The sequence below is a fragment of the Octopus bimaculoides genome, chromosome 22 (assembly GCF_001194135.2).
Source record: "Octopus bimaculoides isolate UCB-OBI-ISO-001 chromosome 22, ASM119413v2, whole genome shotgun sequence".
NCBI lineage: Eukaryota > Metazoa > Mollusca > Cephalopoda > Octopoda > Octopodidae > Octopus > Octopus bimaculoides.
The window spans coordinates 13,806,414-13,818,791 of record NC_069002.1 but is presented as its reverse complement, the minus strand read 5'-3'; the positions used below and the strand labels follow the sequence as shown (position 1 = coordinate 13,818,791).

The 12,378-nt window shown below is 37.0% G+C and overlaps 1 protein-coding gene across 7 annotated transcripts in view; it reads right to left on the bottom strand.

Annotated features, from left to right (window-relative positions):
* Positions 1-2,132: 2,132 nt before the first annotated feature.
* LOC106869881 (zinc finger protein 239-like) overlaps positions 2,133-12,378 on the bottom strand; it is a 10,601-nt gene continuing 355 nt past the window's right edge. Inside the window, exons 1-4 of one of the 7 annotated variants that reach the window (XR_008266550.1) lie at positions 12,047-12,369; positions 7,612-7,775; positions 5,578-5,933; positions 2,133-3,743 (exon numbers count right to left, since the gene is read on the bottom strand). Coding sequence is in view for 1 of the 7 variants with exons in the window: in XM_052975795.1 (XP_052831755.1) it covers positions 8,004-8,927 (924 nt within the window). In the remaining 6 variants the exon portion in view is untranslated. Of the gene's footprint in view, positions 3,744-5,577; positions 5,934-6,131; positions 6,431-7,611; positions 7,776-7,825; positions 9,289-9,405; positions 9,424-12,046; positions 12,373-12,378 lie in introns of those variants that run through there. The other 6 variants (XR_008266553.1, XR_001409452.2, XR_008266554.1 and 3 more) reach the window with 6 other exon arrangements.

The following is a 12,378-nucleotide window of genomic DNA, read 5'->3' as shown; positions in this document are numbered from 1 at the left end:
TAGTTTCAAATTTTGGCACAAGGCCAGCAATTTCAGGAGAGGGTAGTAATCAATTATATTGACCCTAGTATTCGACTGGTACTTATTTTAATCAATCCCAAAATAATGAAAGGCAAAGTTGACCTCAGTGGCATTTGAACTCAGAACTCAGATGAAATACCACTAAGTATTTTGCCTGATGATTTATTTATTTATTTGATATCACAAGCTGTGAATAATAGCATCATTTGTTATAGGTTTCCACTGAGGCAATTTCCAATCATTGTCGTGGCCGATGCCGGTGTCATGCAACTGGTACCCATGCCAGTGGCACATAATAGCACCCATGCCAGTGATACACAAAAGCACTCATTACACTCTTGGAGTGGTTGGTGTTGGGAAGGGCATCCAGCCATAGAAACCATGCCAAATCATACTGGAACCTGGTGCAACTCTCCGGCTTACCAGTTTCAGTCAAACCCATGCCAGCATGGAAAGCAGATGCTAAATGATGATGATGATATATGTGTGTGTGCCATCATCAACATTCAACATTTGTTGTCCATGCTGGCATGGTTTGGACAGTTTGACCAGGGCTAGTAAACTGAGGGGCAGCACCAGATCCCAGTCTGATTTGGATATGGTTTCTATGACTGGATGCCCTTCCTAACACCAACCATTCCGAGAGTGTAATGGGTGCTTTTACGTGCCAGTTAGGTGACACTGGCATCGGCCATGACTACGATTTCATTTGGCTTGGTGGGTCTTCTACTCAAGCACAGCATATTACTGAAGTTTTTGGTCATTTGTCATTGCCTCTGTGAGGCCCAACACCCAAAAGTGCTTTTTACCTGCCCTTAGCACAGGTACCAGTTGTGCAATACCAGCACAGGTGCTAGTTACATGACACTGGCATCAGCCACATTGCATCCATGAGGCCGAATGCTTGATAGGTGGCTCTTACATGCTACTGGCATCGGTGCCAGTTATGTGACACTGGCATTGGCCACCACTACGATTCACTTGGCTTGACGGGTCTTCTCAAGCACAGTATATCACCAAAGGTTTTGGTCACTAGTCATTGCCTCCATAAGGCCCAACTTTCGAAGATCATGCTTCACCACCTCATCCTGTCTTCCTGGGTCTACTTCTTCCAAAGGTTGCCTCCCCAGTTAGAGATCAGCGCTTCTTTATACAGCTGTCCTCGTCCATACACATCACATGACCATACCAGTGCAGTCATCTCTCTTGCACACCACATATGATACCTCTTATCTCCAACTTTTTTCTCAAGACACTTACACTCTGTCATACATGCACACTGACATCACACATCCAGTGATGCATGCCAGCTTCATTTTTTTTTCAAGCCTACGCATGTCCTCAGCAGTAGCAGCCCATATTTCACTGCCATGTAGCATGGCTGTTTGCATACAGGCATTGTACAGTCTGCCTTTCATTCTAAGGGAGAAGCTCTTTGAACTTTGCCCAGCCTATTTTTATTCTCGCAGTTACGCTCTCAGAGCACCCACCTCCGCTACTGACTTGGTCACCTAGATAACGGAAGCAGTCAACTATCTCTAGCTTACTGGTATTTGATGGAGTCTATTTTCTGTACATTTTTAGTGTTTATTGTACTTGTGCACCTTCTGCACACAAAAACTATTTTCACAGTTAACCTACCTTGGATATTGCTACACCTATTATGTGTCCACAACTTACACCAGGTTCATCTTATGGAATTTCTACCTTCACCTTTCCTACAAATCAAGAGATTTCTGATTTGTCTGCTTTCCTACTTACTAAGACTTTTGTTTTTGCTAGGATAATTCTAAGGCCCTTTGATTCTAGACTTTGTTTTCTTTCCACACATGAAATTTCTTCTCTAGTACTGGAAACATGCCTGTCTAACCAAAGGATAATATTACCTTGCTTGGAAAGAGGTGAGGGTTCACAACAAGAAGGGCATCCAGCTGTAGAAAATCTACTTTAATGAATTCTCTCTGATCCATGCAAACATGGAAAAGTGACAATAATGATGACCATCATGATCATAATGATAAGTGTGAAATTCACTTCATACCATTTTTTCCCCCATTTTCTAGAATAACTTTGTATCACCTTAAAATAATTCAATAAATAAGAAAAGAAGGTTTAAATGTTTTAATATTGAATTTATTACACAACTTATACACACTATCTTGACTAATTTATGTAACTTTTTGCTTACATGTCCAATTTACTCAGTAACAGTGGGTTCATAGGTAATATATCAGTAATGTTGAAGAAGGCAAAAACAGAGACACCAGTGAGGATATAGAAGTGATTTACTTTTTAATGAGGTCTCTTGTAATATTGAGTTAGACTTGACATTCTCATTATACGAACTTCTAGCTTACCAACTCAAAGCCCCTTGTCAACAATGTCAAGTTGTGACATTGTTCACAACATAAATATAAAATAAATAAGTGAAATATATATATATGAATATTCTGAAAGCATATTTTATTAAAAATAATGTCACAGAAGTAAATTATCTCACTAATGTAGCTATAGCTATACTTATATGAAAAACAATGAACATGATTCTGGTTAAATAAGATATTTTTCATAGAATGACTTTTGTTGATATTGTTACTCTTTTTATGAATGCATGTCTAGTTAAGTTGCTTCTTTGAGAGAATGATTTACTGCAAATATCACAATGACATAGTCTTTTACCTGTATGAATTCGTATATGGTTTGTTAAGGTACTGTTTTGAGAGGATTTACCACAGATTTCACAGTAATATTGTTTCTCCCCTGTATGAACGTGTTAGAGTTCAGTTAATCAACTTCTATGAGAGAATGATTTATCACAGCTGTTACAGAAATATGGTTTCTCTCCAAAAAAGATTTATCAGTTATTACAGTGATATGGTTTCTCTCCTGTGTGAACGTATATGTGACTAGCTAACCTGCTTGTTTAAGAAAATGATTTGCCATAAATATTACATTGATATGGTTTCTCTCCTGTATGAATGCATTTGTATTTAGTTAAATTTGACCCATCAGAAAAGTTAGTTAAGTTTGACCCATCAACAAATATTAGTGATATGGTTTTTCACCAATGTGAATACATTTGTGGTAAGTTAAGGTAATTACACAAAAGAATAATTTACAGCCGATATCAGCAATATCGTTTCTCTCCTGTAAGAATGCATTTGTGTTTAGTTAAGTTAGATTCATGAGAGGACAATGTACCACAAATATCATAATGATATAATAATCCTATAAGAATGCATTTGTGAGTAGTGAGGTTACATTTTTCAGAAAATAACTGTTTACAGGTATCACAATGGTATGAGGTTTTCTCTCTCTTTCCTCATCTCATCAATAAAATTTATTTTTCTCAAATCATTCTCACATAATTCATTCTCCACATTATTTCTTCTCTCACTACAATATACCATGTCTCTTCTTTTCATTTTTATATTTTACCCATAAGAAATTCTATTGCTGTTGATTACATAAAGATGTTAACACATTTGAGAAATTTTCCAACTTTAATTAGTATGCCAAAAATCAACTTATACACATTCATTCTATACAGCAAAAGAAAAACAAATGATGCTAGTGAAAATATTTCTGAATAATTCTTCTGTAGATTTATTAAAGTGAAGTTGAGTCTCATCTGTACATCTTCCATCAATCTTTAAGAGATGATAAATATTGATGTTGCATCTGATGTAAGCAATTATTTTAGTCCAATATTCTTTGATTTTCTGAAATAATAAAGAAATAGTATAAGATACAGAGATGCATTCTAATACCATTAAGAACTGCATAAATAAACATTTACTGTGAACTAATGTGCTTTACTTTTAAATCTGTTTTGAAAATCATGAAAAAAATCTCAAAAATAGAAGTAAAAGCTGGCCTTGAGAACGCTTGGCAAAGAAAATGGGACCCTTTTACCATAAATGAAATGGCCATACTTAGAACACAGAAAAGAAGTAGGTAGAAATTTCGTAAAGTATGCTGTGTTGAAATTAGGGATGTACAAGTGGTGGGGTGGGACCAGAAGCAGTTTAACAGAGAATCTAGACTTCAGGGCTATAAACACTAAGATCGGCAAAATTTCCTTTGTCCGGTAAAATATATACACGAAATTCCAGGTTAAAGGAATCAGGATTGACTGAAGTTTATTTTAATACTATTTGGTGATACAATTACACAAGCTAACAAGATTGATCGTTATAGCTTTTGTTGAGCTATTCATAAAAATAGCCACAAACGAGAGTGAGTTAAAGTGTTGTTTATTTTTTGTCAATCATCTACAACGTGAGAGAGTACGATCAGTCACTTAAGCTCGGGTCGCATTTTCCACCTAACAAGAAGTCCGTTCTCTGCGGACCAGCTCGATAACTAGTCTCCTTGAAGATCGACTAGAAATGAGTAGGTTCGAAGTCAGCTTCGACAGCAGGCTGATGGACATCAACGACGGTGAATGCCCATGAATACGCTTGTGAGCTGACGTGAAGGGAAACAATGAGGCGTTCGTACACTTTGATTGTGAAGCCATTGGCGGCTGTTAAAGTTTGGCCTCGCTCTCTATAACGGCGGATACTGGGATCACGCTGATTTCTGCTCCTGTGTCGATTAGAAGTCTCCGTCCGGAGCTCCGATCGGGGACAAACAGGAGCAGTTGATCGTGTTTGCCGACCCTGGTGTTTCCCCGGAGCCGATGACAAAGGGGTGTTGAAGCTGCACGGTTGCTTACACTTGGTAGCCTTTGCTCCGAACTTCTTGTGATAAAAACACAAATCGTCTCGGGACCGACCTTATGACGTTGATCGTAACCCTGTCAGAAAAAAAAAGGGGGGGGACATCCCTTCGATATAACTCGACAACATTTGACATTTCAGTTCGGATATCTTCTATATAACTCGACAATTCACTTCGGATATCTCCGTGACAGTTACGGAAATAGGAAGAGAAGAAAGCTAACGGGTTGTGTGTGCGTGCTTGTTCTTGTCTGCGCCTGTTCTGTTTTTAAGTATTTTACGTGTTGTTGAGAGAGAGAGAGAGAGAGAGAGAGAGAGAGAGAGAGAGAGAGAGAGAGAGAGAGAGAGAGAGAGAGAGAGAGAATGGGTAAGAGACAGCGAGCAAGAGAGAGAGAAAGAAGAGGCAAGTGAGAGGGGGAGAGAGAGAAAAAGGAGACGAGAGAGTGTGCAAGAGAGACAGTGAGAGAGAGAGGGGGTGATAAAGAGGAGGCGAGAGAGAGGGTAAGAGACAGAGCAAGAGAGAGACAGACAGAGAGATAAAATTTGAATATTAAGCATGAATAATATAAAAACAAGACATTTAAGATAGGTGCAGGAGTGGCTGTGTGGTTCCGGGTTCAGTCCCACTGCATGGCACCTTGGGCAAGCCTTGTGAGTGCATTTGGTAGACAGAAACTGAAAGAAGCCCATCCTGTATCTATATATGGTTTTTTTCTCTTTTAACCACTAAAGAGGAGAAAAGGAGGGACTATACAATGCATTTTAAAGTTTATCATCCGTTTTCGCTAACTGTCGTAAGTCCTTAATCTCGAAGCAAAAAAATGCGACTCACCAACGGGCACTAATGCCAGATTCTTGTCCATTGGTTCAGAAGCCGGAATCTTTCTCGGAGTCTATTTGTAGCCGGTGGTCTAGTTAGGATGTCTAGCATCCTTGTTGTTATATCCTCATTCAGGATTACTGTTACGTAGGAATGTTTTGTCAGGCCCGAAGTGATCTTCTTGATGTTGAAATCTGTTTCAGCTTTTGCGAACCATGCCACGCCCAGCTTTGGCCAGAATCGTGGTTGCTTCAGTGCAATGACGTTCTCGCTTTTCATGATTGGGTATTTTCTATTTCGGGGTTAAGCTATACATAAAAATAATTCCAAACGAATGTGTGTTGAAATGTTTCTTCTGTATCAACCATCTACAAAAAGAGAGAGAAAGCAAATTAGCCATCCAAGTTCTGATTCTATTTTCTGTCTAACCGGAAATCCTTTCTCTGCGGACTAACTTTATAACTGCAGTGAAGATCTATGTTTACAGATTTTTTTTTAACTAACATAAATATTTATTTACACGAAAGAAAATTACTGGAGAACTATAATCGTAATCGAATCTTTACCTTTTGGCCGGCACATTTAAAAAAATAATTTTTTGTAACTAAACACTTTCAAAACTCGGATACTGGTAGAATGTGTCACATAAAACATCATTTACTCTTGGCGTTTTTGAGAAAATTGCGTATTTTCGAAGTTATTTCGTGTTAAAGTTGTCGTATTTCGGTAATTTCAACCAATCAATGACGTCTATTGAGGTGAAAACAATTACTGCTGTGGTTTGTCAACAAGATGTTCCGGCGGTGTATATTTAGTTTGTCACTGCTATTTCTGACACTTCCCTTTGGCCGGCAGATTTTAAAAAATAATTGTCACTGTTATTAATGACATATTTCATTTGAGACACGTGTGTATAATTTAATCGTTTCAGTTATTGGTTATTTTTTTTCTATTTTTCCAATTTATTTTGTTTGGGAAATTATTTTCGTTTCCTTTTCGCTTGTCATTTGAACTGGGTTCAGTCCACAGCTGCATTGTAGCTCATCCCCAGTTCTTCTACGGTTGTGGGTAACCACAAGCTATCTTTTTTTTCCAGCTTGTTTACATACTGCATAACAGTTTGTTTCAGCAGAAAGACTGTGGGTAGACCCTGTCTCCTCAGAAAAATTGTAAATAAAAACATTTTTAAAGTTTTTACTCCATTCTAGTGTAAATCATCCTGTTGCCGCTTTCAGTTTCTTCAGAATCGCTGCTTTCGGTTTCGGATACAGAAATATCCGATTCATTTTCATTCACCATGTGTTTTTGTACCTCTTTCATTCTTTTAAATATATTTGTGTAGGAATTGCCCATTTTTTCTTCGTGTCCCTATTAACAATTATTAGTGCAGCTTTTTTTTTTTCCTATGCTTCTCTGCCTGTACTGCTGCCAGGATCGATAAATTAAGTACCGAGGTTGAATTACTTCCTGGAAAGTATCGAGAAAGAGGAGGAATTATTTCCCGGAAAGTTCCGAGGGGGATGAATTACTTCCTGGAAAGTTCCAAGGGGAGGAATTACTTACTGGAAAGTTCCAATAAAGGGAAGAATTACTTCCTGGAGAGTTCCAAATAGCGGAGGATAATAAAAAGACTCAAAGGAGGTCTGCAACCAAATAACTTTACTGAACACTTTGCAACTGAATCAGTATACTAGTATACAATACTAATTCGTATAAGTGTTCTTGGATTGAATTGGGTTGCCTATATTCAGTCTACTGCAGGATGAAGGCCTCAGCATGTTCTCTCCACCCACCAAAATCCAATATGGAGGCTGTGAATTTGAGCCTGATATCATACTGGTTTGTTGAGCCAACTCTGCCTCACTAGCTTGATATGGCTTAATAGAAAGATGTAGTTTTTATACTCATACCAAGGAGTATTTAAGTTGATTACATTGACCCCAGAGCTCAACTGGCACTTATTTCATTGACCACAAAAGGATGAAAGGCTAAGTTAACCTTGATGGAATTTGTACCCATCAGACAAAGTACTACTAAGTATTTCACCTGGCATGCTAACAATTCTGGCTGCTTATATTTAAGTCTTCTTCATCATCATCATCATCGTCGTTTAACGTCCGCTTTCTATGCTAGCATGGGTTGGACGATTTGACTGAGGACTGGTAAAACCAGATGGCTACACCAGGCTCCAATCTGATTTGGCAGAGTTTCTTGAATATATAAAAACAATATGCATTAAGTGAACAAAGGAATCCATACATGAGATACAATCAAACTTTTATTATAAAAAAAAGGATGACAGTTACTTCTAAGTTTCACCAAAAGCTGGTTTTTCAAACCATTGTATGAAATATAGTGCTGAGAGGTTGACATCACAACAATATCTTCTTCCTTGTTTAAGATTATATTTATTTTTTTTTAATAGAAGGATTTTAACATTAATGCCATAACTGTTCTGTACAACCACATACATGTCTAGTTAAGTGGCTTCTTTGAGAGAAAGATTTTCCACAGATATCACAGTGATATGGTTTTTCTCCTGTATGAATACGTATGTGGTTAGTTAAAGTACCATTTCGAGAGAATGACTTACCACAGATTTCACAGTGATATGGCTTCTCTCCTGTATGAATATGTTTGTGTTTAGTTAAGTTGCCTGGATCAGAGAATGACTTATCACAGATATCACAGTGGTATGGTTTCTCTCCTGTATGAATGTGTTTGTGGTTATTTAAGTTACCTGGAGTAGAGAAGGATTTACCACAAATATCACAGTGATATGGTTTCTCTCCTGTATGAACACGTCTGTGGTTAGTTAAGGTAGTTATAAGAGAGAATGACTTACCACAGATATCACAGTGATATGGTTTCTCTCCCGTATGAGTGTGTATGTGACTAGCTAATTTATTTGTTTGAGAGAAAGATTTACCACAGATATTACAGTGATACGGCTTCTCTCCTGTATGAACACGTTTGTGTTTAGTTAAATTAGACCCATCAGAAAACGATTTACTACAAATATCACAATGATATGGTTTTTCTCCTGTATGAATACGTTTATGGTTAGTGAGTGTAATTAAATGGGAGAATGATTTATTACAAATATCACACATATATGGCTTCTCTCCAGTGTGAACACGTTTATGGTTTGTTAAGGTAATTACACGAGAAAATGTTTTACCACAAATATCACAATATGGTTTCTCTCCTGTAAGAATGCATTTGTGTGTCATAAGATTACATTTTTCAGAGAATAACTGTTTACAGATATCACATTGGTATGATGTTTTCCCTGTCACTTTCCCCATCTCATCAATAAAATTTATTTTTCTCAAATCATTCTCACATAATTCATTCTTCATATTATTTCTTCTCCCACCACTATATACTGATATTCTCTTCTTTTCACTTTTGTTTTATCTCTAGAAAACACTTTTATTGCTTAATTTCACTCAAATGTAATCTATGTTAATATCTAAAGATGTTGTCTACTCCTCTGATATTTGTCCAAGTTTTATTAGAATACAAAATCGTCTTGTATACCATTCCAGTCAGTGAAAGAGAGAAATTTTATGAATAATCTCAATTAGAGAGGAAATATTTCACAGTAATTCTTCCATAGACTTATATAACAATCAAGGTTATATTTAGTCTGTCCATGTAGTCTTAAAGAAATGACAAATATTCATGATGTCTCTCGTGTAAACAATGTTATTTTCTATTCTGAAATAATAAAGAAAAGGCGTAAGTTACAAGGGAATACTTAAAGAGTAGAGATGCAAAAGTAGAAATTTTATCATATTTCGATACTGAAAAGACTTGTAGATATAAACCATTTACCTGAACAAGTGAACTGTATTTTTCCATTGGATATTAAAATTATATCATTCAATCTTGAGTGAAGTCTTTAATTCTGCAGGCTGAAGCACAATTTTATGATCATGAGTTTGACACCCTAACTACTAGGCCATGTGCTTTCACTGGGACTACAGTAGTAGTAGTAGTAGTAGTAGTAAAGAGAGAGAGAGAACAAACCACATTTGTGTTCCAGAGATTTGAGTATGTAGGTAATCAACTACATGCCAATCAGTTGGGTAACCTGAGCTTTAGAGATGTTAAGTATGTTGGAGTTTGAAGTATTCTCTGAAACTGAAGACAAAAGTTAGCCTTTTTGATTCGGTCATTTATGTTGAAGACATTTTCCTCCCTGTACACATAGTCAATAGTGTACATCTCAACACATGCCTTCAGCTTAGAAAGGCTATGGATGTTGCAGTTATTTTTGTTTGTGTGGTTTCTGTGCTTCTCTAGAATGTGGCTATGCATGTGTGCATGTATACTTGTGCAATGTGACAGCATGTGGTTTAGTGGTTAGGGTATTCGGATCATGATCATAAGGTTATGAGTTTGATTCCCGACAGCACATTGTATCCTTGAGCAAGGCACTTTATTTCACATTGCTTCAGCCCACTCAGCTGGCAAAAATGAGTTGTACCTATATTGCAAAGGGCCAGTCCTGTAACATTCTGTGTCACGCTGAATCTCCCTGAGAACTACATTAAACATTAAAGGTACACATGTCTGTGGAGTGCTCAGCCACTTGCATGTTAATTTCATGGGCAGGTTAAGGCGGCAAGCTGCCAGAAACGTTAGCACGCCGGGTATTTCATCTGCCTTAACGTACTGAGTTCAAATTCAGCCGAGGTCGACTTTGCCTTTCATCCTTTCGGTGTCAATAAATCAAGTACCAGTTGCGTACTGGAGTAAATCTAATAGACTGGTCCCCTCCCCCAAAATTTCAGGCCTTGTGCTTAGAATAGAAAAATATTTCACTGGGAGGTTGTTTCATTGATCAGATCAACTGGAATATCCGTCATCATAGCCGACAGAGTGCCATCCCTATATGCAAACATGTGTATGAGTGTATATATATTTATACACGTGAGTGTTTATTTTATTCAGTTATTCAACTTAAGCTCTTTCAAAACTATTCGATAATTCTAGCGTCAACAAAAATTTAAACAGAATGTCAAGATGAAAATTAAAATTTGATTAAGGGCAAGTATATACATGTGTAAACACTTGGAAACTTGAGTAATTCCACAGAGGGAATTAGTATGTCTAGACATATGTATCTTCTTTTTCACAATCGTCATTTGTAATTTTTTATCACTCCTCACCAACCGCCACTATATAACAACAACAACAACATAATATTAGAGCCAAGATGACAACTAATAAGAGTTTGGTAAATGTTTGGCAACACGTGTCTAGGAGAATATTTTGGTAATCATTCGTTGTTGGTCTTGGTGCTGTCAATGTTTACAACTGTTTGTTCGTTAGATTCCGTAATTGCCTTATTTATTTACTTATGGTGTCGAAGGCGACATTTGCTTTGAAGTCGGGAAAGACAAAGAGGAAAGAGACGTGTATGCGCGCGTGTGTATGTCCATATCTATGAAAAATTACGAGTGTACGTGTGTATTTATGTACGTACGTGTATATAAAAGATAATGAGTGTGTGTGTGCGAGTGAATACAAATATATAAAGCTGAACACGCTCACTCACACACACATACACCCATTATCTTTCATAGACACGGACATACGCGCGCGTTCACCCATCTCTTTCACTTTCCACCGACTTCGACACGTCATGAAACCAAAAGTAAATAAATTTTTAAAAGTTTATGGAAACTAACGAACAAACAGTTCTGAGACCAACAACGAATGATTGCCAATAATTTTTCTTGTAAGATAAGATCCCCCCAATAGTCTTGAGGGTATTTACCTGTAAGTTAAATAAATTGACAATATTTCGATAAGTCTATGACGTCATGAGTGTGGAATATGATTCGTCTGCTCGACAGAGTTGAACAAACACACACTCATCCATAACTGACGTCATATGCAAGTACCGAAAGACTGCTGAATCTTAAAACAGAAACCATACATTAATCAGCGATCTTTCGGAGAAAGTCTATCAAAACTGAAATAATTTGCTCGGCAATTTCAGTAAAAAATTTGTTTCTTTAATTGTTTTTCAGCTGAATCGCTTCTGCTTGTGTATCAAATAGCATTAGTTTCAAATGAACCTTTTTACTTTAATTTAAGCTTCTATCTTAAAATGGAACGAGAAATTTTAAAATGTCTCAAAATATTAATTGTATTTTTTACTAAATAAAGTAGCGGTCCTTAGTAAGGTATCGGTTTTAAAACACTTCGCTCGTTCCAATGTATTTCTTAGAATATTCTAAACCAAACAAAAGTATCGGTTAATGTTTATATCTTGACCCGTTAACCAAAGTATCAAAGTGAACGACGAAGCCTGGACAAGGTAAATCGATTAACTAGAAATAGCAGCTATATCACATCAGTCTATAATTTAAAACCGAAGGAAGCATTAGGTAAACCTTTTCCTAGACATAAACCCTGTTTCGAGTAAAATATAATAATTTGATATGTTTGTAATAATACTTACATATCAACTGCAGTTCGAATAGCCGTGGATGAACTCGGAAAATAGAGAGGTGCATGGTTACGGCCGTTTATGTTCAGGGTTCGAATCCTGCTGAGGTCAACTGCTGTCTTTCAATGTCCCAGGGACGATCCAGTTGAAATAACAGTCAATGACTCATGTAGGTGATCATCTTTCGCTGTAAGCACATATAAGTACTAGATTGGAAATATTGGGAAGCTGAAAACGGGAATGTTATTCAAAACTAGATTTGGTTATCTTGAATAAACGAAACGAAACATGGTTACGGCCGTTTAGGTTCAGGGTTCGAATCCTGCTGAGGTCAACTGCTGTCT